The sequence below is a fragment of the Capricornis sumatraensis genome, chromosome 10 (assembly GCF_032405125.1).
Source record: "Capricornis sumatraensis isolate serow.1 chromosome 10, serow.2, whole genome shotgun sequence".
In the NCBI taxonomy this organism is placed as follows: Eukaryota; Metazoa; Chordata; class Mammalia; order Artiodactyla; family Bovidae; genus Capricornis; species Capricornis sumatraensis.
In genome coordinates this window covers 63387932-63406555 of record NC_091078.1, presented here as the reverse complement: position 1 = coordinate 63406555, position 18624 = coordinate 63387932, and the positions used below count along the sequence as shown (strand labels likewise).

General features: G+C 50.1%; 1 protein-coding gene across 1 annotated transcript; it reads left to right on the top strand.

Moving 5' to 3' along the window:
* Positions 1-4637: 4637 nt before the first annotated feature.
* CAV3 (caveolin 3) lies at positions 4638-16711 on the top strand. Its single transcript, XM_068982874.1, has 2 exons — positions 4638-4751; positions 16370-16711. Exons 1-2 carry the CDS (start codon positions 4638-4640, stop codon positions 16709-16711), a joined length of 456 nt encoding a protein of 151 aa, XP_068838975.1.
* Positions 16712-18624: the final 1913 nt, after the last annotated feature.

Here is an 18624-nt window from a genome sequence, read left to right as displayed (position 1 = left end):
CTATGTTCTCAGTAACATCTTCTCCCTGGGTACGTGTGCCCGCTGGTGCCCCACCTGTTTTTCTCCTGGTGTGAGAGGCACAGAGTCACAGTGTAAGGCACACAGTGGGTGTGACCATCCACATGTCACAGGTGAGAACTCAGCACAGAGGAGACAGGGAGCTGAGCCAAGATCAAGATGCTGGTTAGTGCTGGCGCTGAGAAAAGACTAAGTGTCCTTTCCACTACAGAGTGTCTGGAAACGGGACTGCCATCGTGAAATGAGGGACAGATCTCTGTCCCTGACATCTGCCTCTCTCCAGTCTGCGTCTGATTCCAATCACCCTCTGTCGAAGAGCCAGACACCACCTGCAGAAAGCGTTTCCTGGGCGCCTCAGCCCGTAGCCCCTGCTTCCTCTGAAATCCAAAACGTGTTGCAGCCCCCACTACCTCAGCCCTGAGCGCTGATCACTGGCTCGAGGCAGTGACCCCTTTCCATGACCAACGAGCCAACTTCCACAAACCCAGGGTGCCTTGGCCTGGCACCAGCACACAGGGAACCTCCGCTGGCAGCACTTGCTGTCCCTACTGTTATCACTCGGCGTTCCAGCTGCTGTGACTGCGAGACAAGCTACCCCCAAATTGAGTGACCCAGGAAGTCTTCTGCTCGTGGACTCTGTGGTTTAGACATTCAGCGCACAGAGAGAGCAGCAGTCTGGGCTCCAGCTGGAAGGCATGAAGGTTTAAGGGTGATTTGAAATCTAGGAACCGGAGTTATCCAGCCTTCACTCACACATCTAACAGTCGATGCTGGCTGATGGCTGGGAGCCCTGGTTCCTTTGCCTGTGATCTCTCCCCATGAGCTAGCTTGGGCTTCCTCACAGTGTGGCATCCAACTTCCAAGGGCAAGAGTCTGCGGAGGAGAGACCCTGAAAGCTGTATCCTTCTTACAGCCTGGCCCCAAAGTCAGGGAGAATCAGTGCTGCAAGACTCTGTGAGTCAATCTTGCTGGAAGGAGTGTCAGCACCACTGTAAGAGCATAGATGAGGCCACCTTTGAAAACTACTATCTCTTAAAAATAAAAAGAAAGACAAATACAATCTCTACAATCCTTACTATTATCTTTTATCATCACTTCTTTAGGATGGGTCTCCTTCAGGTGGCTCCTCCATCCCTTTTGACCATACAGCTGCCCCAGCTTTTTACCAGATATATCTGGTCCTGCAGTGGACAAACCTCAAGCTCAGGCTCAGATTCCTGCCACAGCCCACACGAACACAAGCAGCAATAACCTGTGGCCTAATTTCTGTGCAGGAGGAGGTATATATATCCCTAGGACCTGGTCCCAGGCAGGGGGATGAAAAAAAAAAAATGTAATTCCTAAGAGATTTCAGGACAGAATTTTCTAGTTGCTAACAATTTTTGCTAGTGATACTGTGTAGGCCGAAACTGTTCTCAACTAAATATCTACACTTCCTGGCGTCATTTGCCAAGACAGATGGTTAGTAAGAAATAAACGGTTGTCATGAAGGACCTCCTGGAAAGTTTTCTAATGAAGTTGACTTGGCTGACAGATGCATTTTCCTAGCTTGCCCTTTCCTCATTCTTCTTGTCTAGACTTAGACATGATGGCTGGAAGGGTAGCATCCTTCTTGTGCCTACGAGATAGCTTTGAGAATAGAACAGAAAGATGGAAGGCTGGTGCCTGATAACATCATGGAGCCACCACAGTAGTTCTAAAGTATCTATTTGTATTAAGCAAAAGATTTTAAAAAGCCCCTATCTTGGATGCGTTATTTTGTATCTTTACTATTTTTATCCAAGTACAGTTACTGAGTTGCCCCTCCTGACCTTGACCTCACACGCTAGTAAAGTAATGCTCAAAATTCTCCAAGCCAGGCTTCAGCAATACGTGAGCCGTGAAATTCCAGATGTTCAAGCTGGTTTTAGAAAAGGCAGAGGAACCAGAGATCAAACTGCCAACATCCGCTGGATCATCAATAAAGCAAGAGAGTTCCAGAAAAACATCTATTTCTGCTTTATTGACTATATCAAAGCCTTTGACTGTGTGGATCACAATAAACTGAAGAAAATTCTGAAAGAGATGGGAATACCAGACTACCTGACCTGCCTCTTGAGAAACCTATATACAGGTCAGGAAGCAATAGTTCGAACTGGACATGGAACAACAGACTGGTTCCAAATAGGAAAAGGAGTACGTCAAGGCTGTGTATTGTCACCCTGCTTATTTAACTTCTATGCAGAGTACATGATGAGAAATGCTGGGTTGGAAGAAGCACAAGCTGGAATCAAGATTGCCAGGAGAAATATCAATAACCTCAGATATGCAGATGACACTTATGGCAGAAAGTGAAGAGGAACTAAAAAGCCTCTTGATGAAAGTGAAAGAGGAGAGTGAAAAAGTTGGCTTTAAGCTCAACATTCAGAAAACTAAGATCATGGCATGGGGTCCCATCACTTCATGGGAAATAGATAGGGAAACAGTGGAAATAGTGTCAGACTTTATTTTTTTGAGCTCCCAAATCACTGCAGATGGTGACTGCAGCCATGAAATTAAAAGACACTTACTCCTTGGAAGGAAAGTTATGACCAACCTAGACAGCATATTCAAAAGCAGAGACATTACTTTGCCAACAAAGGTCCGTCTAGTCAAGGCTATGGTTTTTCCAGTGGTCATGTATGGATGTGAGAGTTGGACTGTGAAGAAAGCTGAGTGCCGAAGAATTGATGCTTTTGAACTGTGGTGTTGGAGAAGACTCTTGAGAGTCCCTTGGACAGCAAGGAGATCCAACCAGTCCATCCTAAATGAGATCAGTCCTGGGTGTTCATTGAAAGGACTGAAGCTGAAGCTGAAACTCCAATACTTTGGCCATCTCATGCGAACAGTTGACTCATTGGAAAAGACCCTGATGCTGGGAGGGATTGGGGGCAGGAGGAGAAGGGGACGACAGAGGATGAGATGGCTGGATGGCATCACTGACTTGATGGACATGAGTTTGGGTAAACTCCAGGAGTTGCTGATAGACAGGGAGGCCTGGCGTGCTGCGATTCATGGGGTCGCAAAGAGTCAGACACGACTGAGTGACTGAACTGAACAGTTACTGAGAAGAGTCTTTTGTCACCACCAGCTTTTAGATTAGTCTTCCTACTTCAAACCTCACCCAGCTCCAATCAAATCTTCCTTATATGTGAATCTGTTAAAGACTTTCTGCTGCTATGAAGTCTTCACTGGCTTCCCAGCACTTCTAGACAAATTTATACTCTTCAGTATGACATTTGAGATTCTTCACACCCAGGCCAGAATTAAGATTTATCCCCTCCCTCACCCCTCAGACAACATGTGCTCAAGCCACCACACAATTCTCAGCATTCTGGCTTGCAATAGTCCTCTGATACAACTTCTCTACCTGAAATGTTCTGTGTGATAAACACCGTAAGTGGCTAAAGCCACTTACTCCAGGAAGTCTTCCCTGATGTCCACAGAGTAAGCCATTGCATCCCATGGGCTTCTAAGACAAGTTCTTTGTAAATAACTCAAATCTGCAGTATTTGCCATACATTATTACAATTCCTTATTTTTCTGATCAGTCTGTCACCTTAGGCTGTGGGCTCCCCAGAAGACAGGGACAGAGCCTTACTGGTCTGTTTATCCTAGCTCTTGGCAGATTTTGAGATGAGTTGGTGGGTGATAAATGAATGCACAGACCCTGCCACCTGAGGACTCAGAGTCTTCATCCTTCATGCGGCAGGGGCTTTGGGTGATGGCTGGGCTGAAGAAGGATGCAGGGAAACTAACCAGACACCTAAAAGAGGTGCTTGCCTGATGCTCATGCTGTGCTTGGGGTCCATGGATATCCTGAAGCTGTTCCTGGGGACAGGGCAAAGGGCAGGGTAAATATGGACTCCACGTCCCTTCCATATGGTATCAAAAGGCAAAGGAGGGTGGACAACCCCATGAGTGGTCTCCTTCCCATCTTACCCTCCCCCAGCCCCAATCCACGCTGCAGTCCATCAACCCCCATCCAGGGGAAACCCCAGAGCTGGGAAAACCTCAGCCCTGCTTTGGGCCACCAAACCATAGGGCAGGTGACAACTGCTCCAACGAGAATCCCCACCAGAGACTAATTTCATTCTACAGCCCTTCCCCCCACAAGCTTATGTCGTCTCCACAAGGCTAAGCAGAGCCCCGATTGGTACTATTATGGACCCATTTTACAAGTGGGGATGTGGTGCTCAGAGGGGCAAGTTGTGCCCAAGCTCACGCAGCCAGCAAGAAGCCAAGCTGGGGCAAAAATACAAGTACCAGGGCTGCACAGCAGCCGCCGACTGCAGTGGCATCAGGGGATGCCAGGCCCTTGAGTCACTCGTGAGGCCCAGCTCCCACGCAGCCCCCTTTAAGGAGTGCTGGGTCTTCCAGCAGGGCTCCAGTCTTAATTTTAGCTTGGAGGCTTGCCACTGGAGGCTTCAGCCAGCGGCAGGCTGAAGTTATGCAGGACAGCTGTCAGCCGGCATGCTGGGTGGGGCCTATTTAGCCAGCAGGGGCACAAGTCTGGGGACACTGGTGTCTGTGCCCCAGGTCTTTTCAGCACCGCCGGCCACACGGCTCCCATCTCCTCCTGCAGGTCCCCCGGCTCCACGATGATGGCCGAGGAGCGCACAGACCTGGAGGCCCAGATCGTCAAGGACATTCACTTCAAGGAGATCGACCTGGTGAACCGGGACCCTAAGAACATCAACGAGGACATAGTGAAGGTAGGCTTGCGGGCCTGCCCTGGTGCCGCCTGCCCGAGGGTGTGGGTTTGGGTGCTAGACAGGAGTGGGCTCTGCTCCAGCACCATCGGCTTCCCTGTTCCTCCCTGGCTTCTCCAAAGGCCCGTTCCAAAACCAGCTTGTACCCTCAGAGAACCTTTAGTGTAAACAAGAGCAAAGAATCAGTCACACATACAGGACCGTCCACCGGGGCAGGAGAGGCGAGTCGCAAAGGAAGCTCCTTACAACTCTGTGCTCTTCCCATCTGTTCCTGGCCCTTTGCCGGGAGCAGACAAGGTGGCCAAGTTGGGCCCTTTCTGTGCCAGGGGCATTCTGCGGTCTCCACACTGGGCCTGGGATTAAGCCCCAGAAGGCAGATTCCAGCAGGGCTCCTGGCCCCTCACAGGGGGCCCAGCTTCCCCAGGGCACCACCGAACACCCACTGCCGCAGGCTGGGGGCTGTGGCCAGCACTCATGCCTGCTCCCAGCCTGACGCCAGTGTCCAGTGGCCAGGGCAGAGGCCCTCAGAGGGCACCAGGGCCCTTAAAAAGGGATCTCAGATGAGGGTTACCCTCCCTTCAGGGAGTCTCCCCCATGGCTGTGCCTGAGTCAGGCCTCTTTCCTTGCCCACATACCACCAGCAGCCTGGCTGCCTCCAGGCCCACACCTCAGTCCAACCTCCACCCGATAGCCACAGGCATCTTACTATAGCAGAATTCCTGGGAGCAGGGTGCCCAACCACAAGCAACAGAGTCACTGGAAAGGCCTTTGAAAGGGCACGTGAAGGGGCCTCCAGGGTCCTCTGAATACATCAGAAACACAGACCAGCCCCGTCCAGTAGAAACGTCATGTGACCCATTATACAATTACTCTATGTCACTTTAAATTTTCTAGCAGTCATGAGTTTAAAAAGGAAAAACAAACAGGTGAAGTTAATTTTCACAATATTTTTCATTGTACTCTGTGTGTCTAGATTTCAAAAGTTGTAGAGTTGAAAATTGATTCACAAGCCCAGACTGTTCCAAACATTCTTACAAGTTTCCCAGTCACAGGATTGACTATCGATTTTTACATTTTAAGTAAAGTTAAACATGATGTAGAATTCTTCAGTTGCACTCACCATAGGTCAAATGCTCAACATAGCTCAGTGCTACTGGGTTAGACAGCACGGTTAAGGGCTTGATCTAAGCACCGCCCTGCATTGTCACCTTCAGCGGGATACCTCCCACGCTGGCTGAGTCTAACTTTTTCCCATGGCTTCTGAACCCCAAAATAATCTGGCCCCCACCTTCCTCTTCTACCTCCAGCCCCCATGTCAGGAGCCAGTCACAGGAACCAGAACATACTCCTGTATCTCTGCCAGGAGTGTCGGCTTCCTCTTCTCCACATGGTGTAGGCCCCACTCAGCCACTGAGACATTTAAACATCACCTCCTCCAGGAAGCCTTCCCCGACTGCCCCAGGAAATCAGGAGCTCCTTCCTCTGTGACCCCATTCACTCAGGACATTTCTCTGTAACAGTTTATATTATGCTATTATTGTATTTATAAGCATCATTTATGGTGGAGATAGTATAATCATGACACAGCTTAGAAAGTTCAGCAAAATTAGGGAATGAGTTTTCCAAACTGAAAAGCACTATAAAAACATTAAGTAGTATTTGTCATGGTTTGGGCAGTGTGATCTAGAGGGAATGGTCCCAGACTTGACACTAACAGATCTGGTTTCAAATCCAGGCTGTTCTACCTAAAAACAATGACACCAGACCCTCTGTAAAATGTTCATAATTTACCCCCCCCACCCCCATCCCTACGGGGTAAATGGATCTCAGAGCAGCAATGTGCAATAGAAATAGACCATGAGGATTACATGAGATAAGGGATTTGACAGAGTCCCTGGCACAAAACAAGGGTGTGCAAATGTGAGCTGATAGGAGCCTGGAGGGCAAAAGAACCAAGCCAGGGCCAGCACGGATGCCTGGGTTCTGCTCTGGTGGTCCCTTGCCAGCTGCTGGGATGGAGAAGAGGATCCCAAGGGAGATGGCAGTTTCTGAAGGATTCCTGCAGCAGGTGACAAGTGGAGAGAGGCTCAAGGGTCCCAGTGAGCCAGGAGCGAGCCGGCTCCCAGCCCAGAGTGTAATTCAAGGGAGGGATGGGAGTGGCTACACTGGTGCAGCTGCTTATGTTGCCTCTTGGGGACTAGAAGCTATCCTCACTGGAGGCACTGAGCCACAGAAAACCATCCCTCCAAGGTGAAGCAAAAGGCCCACAAACATTCCTATTGGGAGTGGAATGAAAGTTGCTCAGTCGTGTCCGACTCTTTGTGACCCCATGGACTATACAGACCATGGAATTCTCCAGGCCAGAATACTGGAGTGGGTAGCCTTTCCCTTCTCCAGGGGATCTTCCCAACCCAGGGATCGAACCCAGGTCTCCCACATTGCGGGTGGATTCTTTACCAGCTGAGCCACAAGGGAAGTATACTGAGGATAAGCTGGTCTGGGAATTTATTTGACTTTTTCTTTCCTTTTTAATGAGGAAGAGATGAAAATGTTTTGAAATTTAGAACAGGGATTATAAACCAGAATCAGCTTAAATACCACAGAAAGATACAAGGAGACTTCAGGTTGGTGTAATGGGCTGTGAAACAATAAAGTAAACAAAGAAACGGGGGAGAATGTGGCTAGAAGAGAGGGGTCTACCTGGACAGACTGGCTTTTGGGTCACCTGGACGAACTTTCATCAGCCGGGCAAAGGACAGGGGTGAGGGGAACAGACTTGGAGAGAAAGAGAAACAAGGCGAGGCCAAGAAGAAGGCTGGAGCTGCCTGTGGGCAAGGAGGGCAAGTAAGACGCCAGAATAAAATGGGCTGCGGAGACCCAAGCTTGGCCCCATCCTGACACTAACTTGCTTTGAGACCCTGGGCGAATCCCTTTCCCTCTCTGGGCCTCAGTCCCTAGTGTAGACAGAGGCCAAGGGGAAAAAAGTGAAAGTTGCTCAGTCAAGTCCAGCTCTTTGCGACCCTATGGACTATATAGCCCAACAGGCTCATCTGCCCATGGAATTCTCCAGGCAAGAATACCGGAGTGGGTTGCCATTTCCTTCTCCAGGGTAACTTCCAGACCCAGGGATCGAACCTGGGTCTCCTGCATTGCAGGCAAATTATTTACTGTCTGAAGCCCCGAGTGGAAAGAAGAGAGACCTATTCCCTTACTGGTGCTGCTGAGTTCACACAGTAAAGCCAACAGTGGAGAACAGGAGATGCACTCACTGGGTCCATGGATTTGACCCTCAGAAGGAGGTACTCCCTTTGGATTTCCAGAGTCGAAACTTCACTGAACTGCACTGAGCAAGGCCTGGTGTTGCTCTTGAACCCAAGAGGGAAATGAGTGCCAAGGGCGAAGGGAGAGCCCTGCACAGCCCAACAGACTTGACTGTAGTCTCCGTGCTCTGGGGTGGGCCTGGGCAGAGGGGAGGCCACCCCATTGCCTTTGCCCCCCCCACCACCACCACCATTCACAGAACATCAATGCCACCAACCACTGCTTGCTCTGTGCCAGGCACTGGGCTGTTGCTGAGATGGTGATGAGCAAGTCAGACCCACTGTCTGTGAGCCCTGTGCCAGGCTCTGGGGCAGGAAATGAGGGCCAGTGGTCCCCAGTGCTCCAGCTGGCCAGCTAGGACATTGTTCCCTTCAGACCCAAACTGCAAAGCCTCCAGTCCCTCCCCCATGCATTGCTGCAGGACCCCAGTTCCACCCCCACAGTCTGCCTGTTATCTGAGAGGGGTCTCAGGACTGTCTCATTGAGAACTCAGCAGGACGTCTCACCCGTGTCAGGCAGGTCATTTGGTTTCTGTTTTCAGCCGCTCTCTGAAAACCCTTCAAACAGACCTGATCCCAGCCCATCATACCAGTTCCCACCTACCTCCAACCCATATCTGCCGCACATGCCTTCCTCCTCCAGTAAAACACACAAACACCACCTTCTGCCGCTGAGCTCAAGCTAAGAAGTACCTAGAGAACCCAACAGCTCCCTCTTCCCCCCAGTTCTCTAAAATCTGCTTTCAGTGTGGACCCACCTGGACACCCTATTGCATGAAGAGGTGACTGAGCTGGTACTTCCTCTTGAGAAGAATCCAACCCAACAGAGAAGACGAGGCTACATTAACGAGAATGTTCAGGAGGAGGTGGTAAACACCGTAACTCAGCCATCAATTGAAGGGTCACGGGAGGTTACGAGAGGAAGGCACTTGGAAAATCAAGAGCCAGCTTCATGGAGAGGTGGTATCCAAGCTGCATAAATAATGAGGAAAATGGAAAACGTGGAAAGGGGGCATCAGGCTTTCCAAGAAGAGGGGCTGAAACAAGCAAAGGCCACAACATGGAGCAGGATGGTGGGCAGCATCAGCAAAGGTGAGGACCGGGCACTGCCACTCCCCAGCCTATATCCACGGCAGACATCACTAATGGATCACAGCACGTTTCCCGGAAGCCATGGACCATTGGCTTGGCCAAGCTGGCACACAGGTGAAACCTCTTTGCTACACTGTCCGCAGAACAACAGGATTAGAAATGCCTGCATTTATGGGAGAGAAGGCAGAAGGGGCAGGATGATGCTGAATTAGGAAAGGTCACAATCTGCCAGGCACTCCACACTGGCAACTCCTTCATTTGAAAACTTTTCATCTTGCCCCCTGGCAAGTACCTCTAAGAAGGGCTACACTGGACTAACTCACATTGAGGTATTTGTAACTTTGTGTTATGGGGACTCCTGTGTTATGAACTAGAATTTTTAAAAATGTGGTCCACTTTCTTGGGGGCACTTGTTAAAATGCAGATTTCCAGGCCCTGCCATTAGTCACTGTTTTGTACTTTCAAGAGCTGGCGAGTCCTCTTTGTCTAACAGAAGACACACCTAGAGTCCAGAGTCGTCACCAGTTTTCCTTAAAGATGCACAGTATCAGTAGTGTGACAAACCATCCTAAAACTCGACGGCTTAAAGCAACAGCCCTCCGAGCCTCTCTCAGTTCTGTGCATTGACTGGACTTGACTGGGCAGCTCTGCAGGTCTCAGTGGCAGCTTCTCCTCTGCCACATCCTGCTGGTGGAGCAGGTCACAAGGTGAGCCCAGCCTGAGACTGCGCCCAGACAGAAACCCTGACAGGCATCACTAATTGGGGGTCATCTCTGAGGACTAGCTAACATCCCTCGAGAAGCTGGTACACAGCCAAGCCTAGAAGTCAACCCAAGGCAATTCCTACTACCCTGCAGTCCACCACACCAACCTTCACAAAGGCAGAAACTAAGGGGGCCAGGGAGAGGATGGCAAGAGATGGGCAAGGGCAGGGCTCACGAAGATCTGATGAGGACTCCTCTGATGGGACCCTTCTCTCCTCCCTGATGCCCTCTGTTATCTGAGTCTCTTCATAGCTCCTTCGTCTGTGTCCTTAGCTTCAGGCCAGGTGCCCCAGGCCCCTCTGTAGGATGATCTGGACCCCAAACTCCCACTAGTACTTGGCCCCCTCCTCCTACTCCCAGAACCGGCCTGTGCTTCATCCTTGCCTCACCTCTGGCTAAGGAACCAGGTCCTGCAATGACCCTAGTCAAGGAGATGGCAGGAGAAACTGAGGTCCAAGGTTTGATGTGGGTTCCACCCCTGCTTGTCCCTTATAGGCCAGGTGGAATACTAGATATAAGACAAATGGCCCAAATTGACACCTACAAGGGCCAAATTTCGGCCCTACTATGGTCATCCCAGATGGTACAGAATTCTACTGCTGTTATTATTAATTATAACACAGGAAGCAAAGCTTTGCCATTTTCCAGCTACTCCGTAGCTATTACCGCGTCTTAGCTTCCTGCTTTAGAGGTCAGTGCTGCTCGGGCTATCTGGGTGAAGGGCCAGCCTTATTGTTATTATTCCAATCTGTTGTCCACCAATAGTTTGCAAAAGTCAATCAAAATTAACTACTAGAGAGATGCAGTGAAAAAGAGGTATTGACGATGTAAAATCCAATTGTTATTATTATTAGAATTAACAGACACACAATTACTAGCTGAAATAACTATTTCTAAAATGCCTGCTCTCAACTTGTGGACTTACCTTGTTGGGAGGAGCACACTGATTGTGGACCACCCTTTGAGCAGCTAGATAGTAGGTGACAAGACCAAGATCCCACAAGCATAGGCACTCCTTCGGATCTTGACTTCAAAACTAATTCCGTGTCACTAAGGATGTTGGCCCAATCCTCTTGGTAGTGTCAAAACCCACAAACAAAACATCAAACAAAAAAGGTGGGCCCAGAGAGGGAAAGCCCCAGACCCCAAATCACACAGTAACTCAGTGGCCAAGTAGAGACCCGACCCAGTGGCCATCCCCCTGCCTAGAGCCATTTCCCCCACCCACGGAGAGCCTGTCTGAATCCTGCAGGGCCCTGCATGCGCAAAGACTGAGTCACGCAGGAATGAGGGGAGGCATTTTTGAACTGGGGGGGGGTGTACTGGGGGATGGCTGCTGGCCTCCCTCGCATCCTTGGGCAGCGCCCAGCCCGGCTCCCCTGCGCCTTCCCTGCCCTCCTGGAGATGGCAGGAGCCCTGCTGGCCAATTCCAATGAATCAACTAGCTCTCTTGCTGTTCCAAAAATAAATACGCCAGAGAAGGGGACACCAGCTAAACGAGCCGCCACTTTCTCTCCATCCCAGCCCCTCCTCCAGCTGCACACCCAGCCCTCCAGCTCTGCCCATGGACTTAGCCCCCACCTCACCCTTCCAGAAAAAGCCATCTCCCCTCCACTTCCGGAAACAAATTAAGAAATGAAGTCACTGTGTGCTTCTGATACACTGGCACGTCTGCCTAGAGCTGCCTGAGCTGGGCTTTATAAATATCTCCCCAAAGTAGTATGGTGATCAGAGCGGTCTCAGCTCTGGTTAAGGGAACGGCTGCCTCCTCCCAGGATGGCCCGTCTCTCTGGGAGCATGATTTCAGGTTCACAGACAACAGAGAGGGTGCCCTGGGCACAGTGCCAGAAGGCGATTACTAAAAAGAACTCAAATTTCAGTAACAACAGCTTCTGCCTCTGCAAAAAAAAAAAACAAGGATGATCATTAAAAGACATCATAGAGAAGTTCTTGGTGGTAGGATTATTACCATAAGCAGAGAAGGAGGGAAAAGAGGAATCCATCCACCTTATGGACATGTGCACACACTCATTTATGACCAGGTAGGCTGGAGAATCATTGCACTTATGATCTGGGGTACCAAGAAATTTTCTGAGATAAATTTTCACAGGAACTTTAGAGCAGCTAAACAAATGATTATGTCACTGGGTACCTACCGTGCGCCATGTACTATACTAAGCATTGCCCAAGAGGATGTGCCTAGCACAATCCTGTGACTCTTTCTTAGGATTGTGTACCCCAACTCACAGATGACCCCGCCCTGCCTCCTCCCCTTCAAGCTGAGCGACAGGTGCATCTAGGCATCCTGATTCGACTCTGAGCTCTTCACACAGCCCCAGCCAGGGTCAGACCCATTTTGTGTCTAGCACAAAGTAGGTATTGAATAAGTATTTGTTTGGCTGAATGGATGGATAGGTATGAATGGGTGGATGAGGATGGACAGATGGATGAGAGGACAGATAGACGACAGGTAGATGGATATGAATGGACGGATGCATATGGGTGGACTGATGGATCCATGGATGGCAGGATGAACGGAGAATAGATAAGAACAGATGAACGGGGAGATGAACAAATGGTAGGAGACAGACGGATAGAAAAGAAATCATGTCTGTTCTTCACAACAAGGTTGTAAAAAACAGCAAACCCATTTTACAGATCAGAAAATGAAGCTCAAAGAGGTTAAGTTATTGCCAAAGTCACTCATCAGATCAGCAACTGTGCAAATCCACCTTTGGGAACCTAGCTCCTGCTGAAGAAAGCACTCTAAAAGCCACTAGCAGCTAACAGTTAGTTAGTGATGAGGATCCTATACCAGGCAATATGCTGAGTATTTACATGTCTTAACTTATTCAATGGTCTGATAAACCTAAAGAGATCCATCTAGGAAAACGAGGCATAGGAAAGCTGAGATGCTTGTTGAAGGTCACAGAGCCAGTAAGAGACACAGCTGGATGCAAACCTCAACAGTATGAGTTGGTCAGGGCCCCTTCCACCCTCAGAGGCCAGACATAGCCAATCAATCATTGCTGAATGCAGGAATATGCTGAAATACATGAACAAAGCAGGCTGGGCTACCAAGGGGCAGGGGAATTGCTGACTGCTTGGAGTAGAGTGGGTGGCTGCAAAGAAGGGGCCAGGGGCCCTGCCCTGGGGCAGGTCTCTCTGGCCGACTAGGACCAGATCTCAGAGGGAACAAGTCTCCCTCCCTGACAGCCAGTATCTGCCTCAGGGTCTGACCCTGGCTGGGGCTGTGTGAAGAGCTCAGAGTCGAATCAGGATGCCTAGATGCACCTGTCGCTCAGCTTGAAGGGGAGGAGGCAGGGCGGGGTCATCTGTGAGTCAGAGTCCACGATCCCAAGGAATAGTCACAGGAAGGGAAGGAGAGGCCCCAGGCACTGAACAGGACAGAGGGGGAAGGCAGGGAGACCACGTCCACCCAAAGGCCTCCCTCGGATGCTCATTCCTAGGACTGCAGCAGGATCCAGAGCCCAGCCCAGGCGCTAGAAGGCATCAGGCACAGGTGGGCATGACCACGATACAGAAGGGGCTGGCTGTGGAGGTCAGAATCCCTCAGCTGGCAGGATCCAGGCCTTGGGGATTTGGCTGAAACTCCACAATTTTAGTGTGTGTACCCAGGGCAAAGCTGGAACGGTCCCCTGGGGCCTATACTCCTCAGCTTCTTGGATCTCGACTCCCCTAAGAAACAGCAACTCTGGATTTCTGCCCATATAAACCGGATGTGGAAAGATACCAGTTATTTCCATTTACTCTCCAAATACATGGGACATTCCCCAACCAACTTGGGCCTTCTTGTCCAAAGACCCAGCACTAGATCTAGAGACTGGAGACTCCTGCATGTCTAACCCCACATCTCCCACTAGCTACCAGCTCCTAGAGGCCCTCCAGGAATCACTGTTCTCTTTTGGAGGAGACGAGGACCATATTCTTAGTTTTCCTTCCAGCCGTTCCCTTCCATCCAGAGGGCTGGCCGCATGAGAGGTTAAGTGATCTCCACTAAGCCCCAAGAAGAGAAGGCTGGAGGCTAAGATTCACAAGTGGATCCTAAAAGGCCCTCTGACTCCCCAAGTCAACTTGTGCATATCACCTGCAGCCTGAAATCACTTTTTGTGAATTTTGTTCCTCATCAACAAATCACCCCAAGTGTCGGGCTGCATACTCGGCTCTCTCCAGGGGAACCCAGGGACCTGAGGCCTGGCCTAGGAGCTCAGAATCCAGCCATGTGAGAAAAACAGGACTCAACAATGGACATACAATATGGTCATGTCCACTCCCTACCCCTCAGAACATTTTCACTGGAAAGAAAAGCATCAAAGCAATAATAATTTTAGTATTACTAGTAGAGAAATGCAAACTGGAGATGCATGTGTCTTGTTTTTCCTACTCCTTTAATTTTCTGCAAGGTGGCTATGTTATAAGGAAAAGTAGTTTTAATAATAACTTTATTCATAGAGAGGATCTCCTTCCCCCTCAAAAGTGGGAAAAGCGTCTGCATGGGAGACTGGGGTTTGAGCTCACTGGCCCAACTCCCCACCCTCCAGTGAGTCTGATTCATTTATGTATTTATTCAACCAACTGCTGTTAAAGCAGCCCAGGAATACACTGCCTCTCATTTTATAGGCAAGACAGCTAACGCTCAGTGCTACTAAATGACATCACATATGAGAAAGCAGCATGATGATGCTTAAGGCATAGTAGGGACTCACAAAAGGTTAGTGAAGTGACTTGGCTGAAAGCAATCTTTATTTTTTTCCACTTACCAAATGGGGCCTCAGTCACCATTTCAGTGGGATGTATGAGCAGGATTTTCTTGAGTATCCACCTTCTTTCCAGCTGCAAGGGAGGGACAGGGAGGAGACTTCCCTGGTGAGCCAGTGGTTAAGACTCCACACCTCCAATGCAGGGGGTGCAGGTTTGATTCCTGATCAGTGAAGTAAGAGCCCAAATGCCATGCGGTACAGCCAAAAAGATTTTAAAAAAGAAAAAGAAAGGCCCAAGTAGGCAGCATGAGAGGAAAGTCCGAGGCAGTTCAGGACCAGGGCAGAGAGAACAGTGCTGCACTCCCGAGGTGCAGCACTCAGATACCAGACGCCTCCACCAGCCAGGACAACACAGTCCTCACCTCACCACCAGCCAGATCCTGAAACAGCTCAGACCAGTGCACCTCCTCTAGCCTCCTCCATCACCCCGGACAAGGCTGAACCCAGCGACGCCTCCCAGCTGGCCTCTCCCCGAGGCATCCTCACTCCCACCCCAACAACCACCCCAGTCATGTCAGCCAGGATGAGCAACTCAGAACTCAGACCAGAGTTGCAGAGAGCAGACTAGTGGTTTCCAGAGGCAGGAGGGAGGAGGTGAAATGGGTGAAGGGGGTCAAAAGGTACCAACTTCCAGTTATAAGATGAATGAGTCCTAAGGCTGTATAGTACAGCATGGCGACTACAATGCATGGTGAATAATATTGTATTGTACATGTAAAACCTGCTGAGAGTAAGTCATACAAGTTCTGATCACAGGTACAGAGATGTTAACTACACTCACTGTGGTGATCATTTCCTGAAATATAAAAATCAAATCACTATGTTGAACACCTAAAACTAACGTAATGTGTCAATTATACCTCAACTGAAAAAAAGCTGCAATCCAGCCAAGCCACTTCCTGTGCAAAAGCCCTCACTCAGAGGCTGCTCTCTGCACAATGCCTGCCCCATCTGGCCTCTCCAGCCTCCCTTTTGCCATTGTGGGCCTGTGCTCGGCCTTCCAGAAGGCCTGTAATTCCCTGAGAGAGCACACTATCTATCCCACTAGGTCCCAGCAGTTGGTGCCCCAAACACTTTTCCAGCCCACACCTCCACCCATTACCTGGCTACCACCAGGAATCAGCTTAGCTAGATAAGGCCTCCTCCAGGAAGCTTTACCCCCAGGCTGAGTTAAATGTCACCTTATGGGTGCACATGGCCCCTGTCCTTCCCTTACCGGAGGACTGGCCTTGTTCTCTCTGTGGCTGTAAAGTCCAGGAGGGCAGGAACCTTCACCTGTTTGCCATCCTATCAGCAGGCACCCAGTAAATCTTTTCAAGATTACTGCCATTCCAATTCCCTAGGATCATAAAATAATAGAATTTCAGAGTCTCCTGGCCAGCCTGTAACTTACAGATTAAATCAGTCAACTCCTCAGAGCCTCTTCTCCCCCCATAAATCAGAGGACTGGACCAGCTCTTATGCCTCACAACTCTAGGGCAACACCAGCCATCACCTGAGAGCTGGCCAGAAATGCAGAGTCTCAGGCCCCACCTGGACTCACAGGGGTCTGAAGTCCCGTGGGCACGGCCCAGGCACTAGCTTTAACAGGCCACTCAGGGGGTTCTGACCCTTAAGAAACCGGTGATGCTGTGACTTGAGGATTCCCCGTCCTGCCCCTGCAGGTGGATTTTGAAGACGTGATCGCGGAGCCTGTGGGCACCTACAGCTTTGACGGCGTGTGGAAGGTGAGCTACACCACCTTCACTGTCTCCAAGTACTGGTGCTACCGCCTGCTGTCCACACTGCTGGGCGTCCCACTGGCCCTGCTCTGGGGCTTCCTGTTCGCCTGCATCTCCTTCTGCCACATCTGGGCGGTGGTGCCCTGCATCAAGAGCTACCTGATCGAGATCCAGTGCATCAGCCACATCTACTCACTCTGCATCCGCACCTTCTGCAACCCACTCTTCGCCGCCCTGGGCCAGGTCTGCAGCAACATCAAGGTGATGCTGCGGAAGGAAGTGTGAGGCCGGGTGGGCGATGGGGCGGCGGGGCAGGGGAGCCTGCTGCTCGTGGGGCTGCTGCCCCCCAAGATGGGGGGACACAGAGTAGGAAAACCAGAAAGAAAAGACAGTCCACCACGGAAGCACAGTGGGCTTCCCTCTGCCCCCTGCTGTACCATGATGCCCCCGTGACTGGGCGCCAGGAAGATCATTTGCTAAGAGGCAGCTACTGCAAATCCTTGCATTCACTTGTACTGTAACAGCATAAACCGGCCCACAGTTCCCACCCGGGACACCCTACCCCTGCCCCAGGAAACCACCAGTGACTGCTGGCATTAGGAGGGTGGCTCCAATAAAGGGTTTCGGTTGCATCTGGAGAACGCTGTTTTCCATCTGTCCACTATGTGGGCACATGCCCTGATCAGCTCCAAAAATATATTTCACTGCCCTGAGAAGCAGAAGGGTCAAGCTGGCTAACCCGTCTCTCAGCCAAATGCAAGAACCAGAGTTTGGTTTCTCTTGGGATTCTTGTTCGCTGGGTGTCTGCTCCCACTGTGCTCCTGGGGAGATTATTCCCCATTGACTTCTGTTGCCCCTGGGCCAGCCAGGCGTTACTCACAGAAGGAAATGGCCCCTGGGCTGGAAGGGGCAGGTGACACTCCCTGGGCACCACTGGAAGCAGGGCCTGGGTTCAAACCTCCCTTTTGGCTCAGATGCTGAGCCCCTGGCATCGCCTCCTGGCATGTACACCCTCAGCCCCAAGGGATGTGATGAGGGCATGCGGTGCAATTGGTTCACATGTGGACCAAATAAAAGGCAATAGAAAAGGCACGGTCCACCTCCTGCCCACCTAGCCTCAGCAGGAAAAAAAAAATCAGAAAACCAGAAATCTTTCATTCTTTAGGGATGCTTTCCCCAAGTGTGTTATCTAGAACTAAGTCCTCAGAAAATGCAGGGGGCAGCTTTTACACTTAAATTTGTTTGGAAAATGTATTATATTTCTCTCAGAGATTTTCAATAGACATTAGAATGTTAAAGGTTCTGACAAGTCCTGCAGTAAAGAAAGCTATTTGGGCCAATAGCCTCCAATCCTATTTGATCCCCCCGCCCCCTTTTTTTCTTCATGCAACACCTGTAAGTCTCATGAAATTCAGGTTCCAAAGTACTTTTCATGTTTTCAGAGGTATCACCTCACTGGCACCTGGCCATGAACCCGAGGGACTGGGGGTGATGTGGTGGAGGGGCCACACCTGCATAGGAGGCAGGGCGGAAGCAGCCTCCATTCTATCCTTGCCCCTCCTCCTGGTTGGTCTCAACTTTAGCATCCACAAAATGATCTCTAAAGTCCATTTTAGCTCTTTTTACCTGCTTTTGTTTTTTCAAGTATCTTAGTATGAAAATTTCAAACACAGAGGAATGTTGAAACTGTCTGCTGTGAACAACTATCTACCCACCATCTAGGCTCTAGAATTCAGTTTACTGCTCCGCCTTCAACACGTTCCTACTCATCTTTCATCTGCCAATCTCCCCTTTCTTTTGCATTTTTAAAGAAGCTGCAGATATCGGTATATGTTGTTCTTAAACACTCATCATCATCCCTTACTTTTGGCAAACAAGAAAGTCACTGTCCAGAGGCCAGACTTGTCAAAAGGTGCACAGCCAGTCACATTCATGCTGTGGTTCCAGCCCACTGCTCTCTGCTCAAGGGCCCTGCACATTCTCAAGTGGACTTACAGCCTAGGCTCCTCCTGCTGAAAGGTTTAAAGCAAGCACCCCTTACACCCCCTCAAAGGGCCTGCCCCTCAGACATCTCTCACATTGTTGGGCAAACCATTTCAGACTTGGAGTCTTGGGTTATGCAGAGACTTCTGACCATCTTGGCATTTACTGTGACCTAACTTGACCCTGACTCCAATTTTTCAAGTTCACTCTCCTTC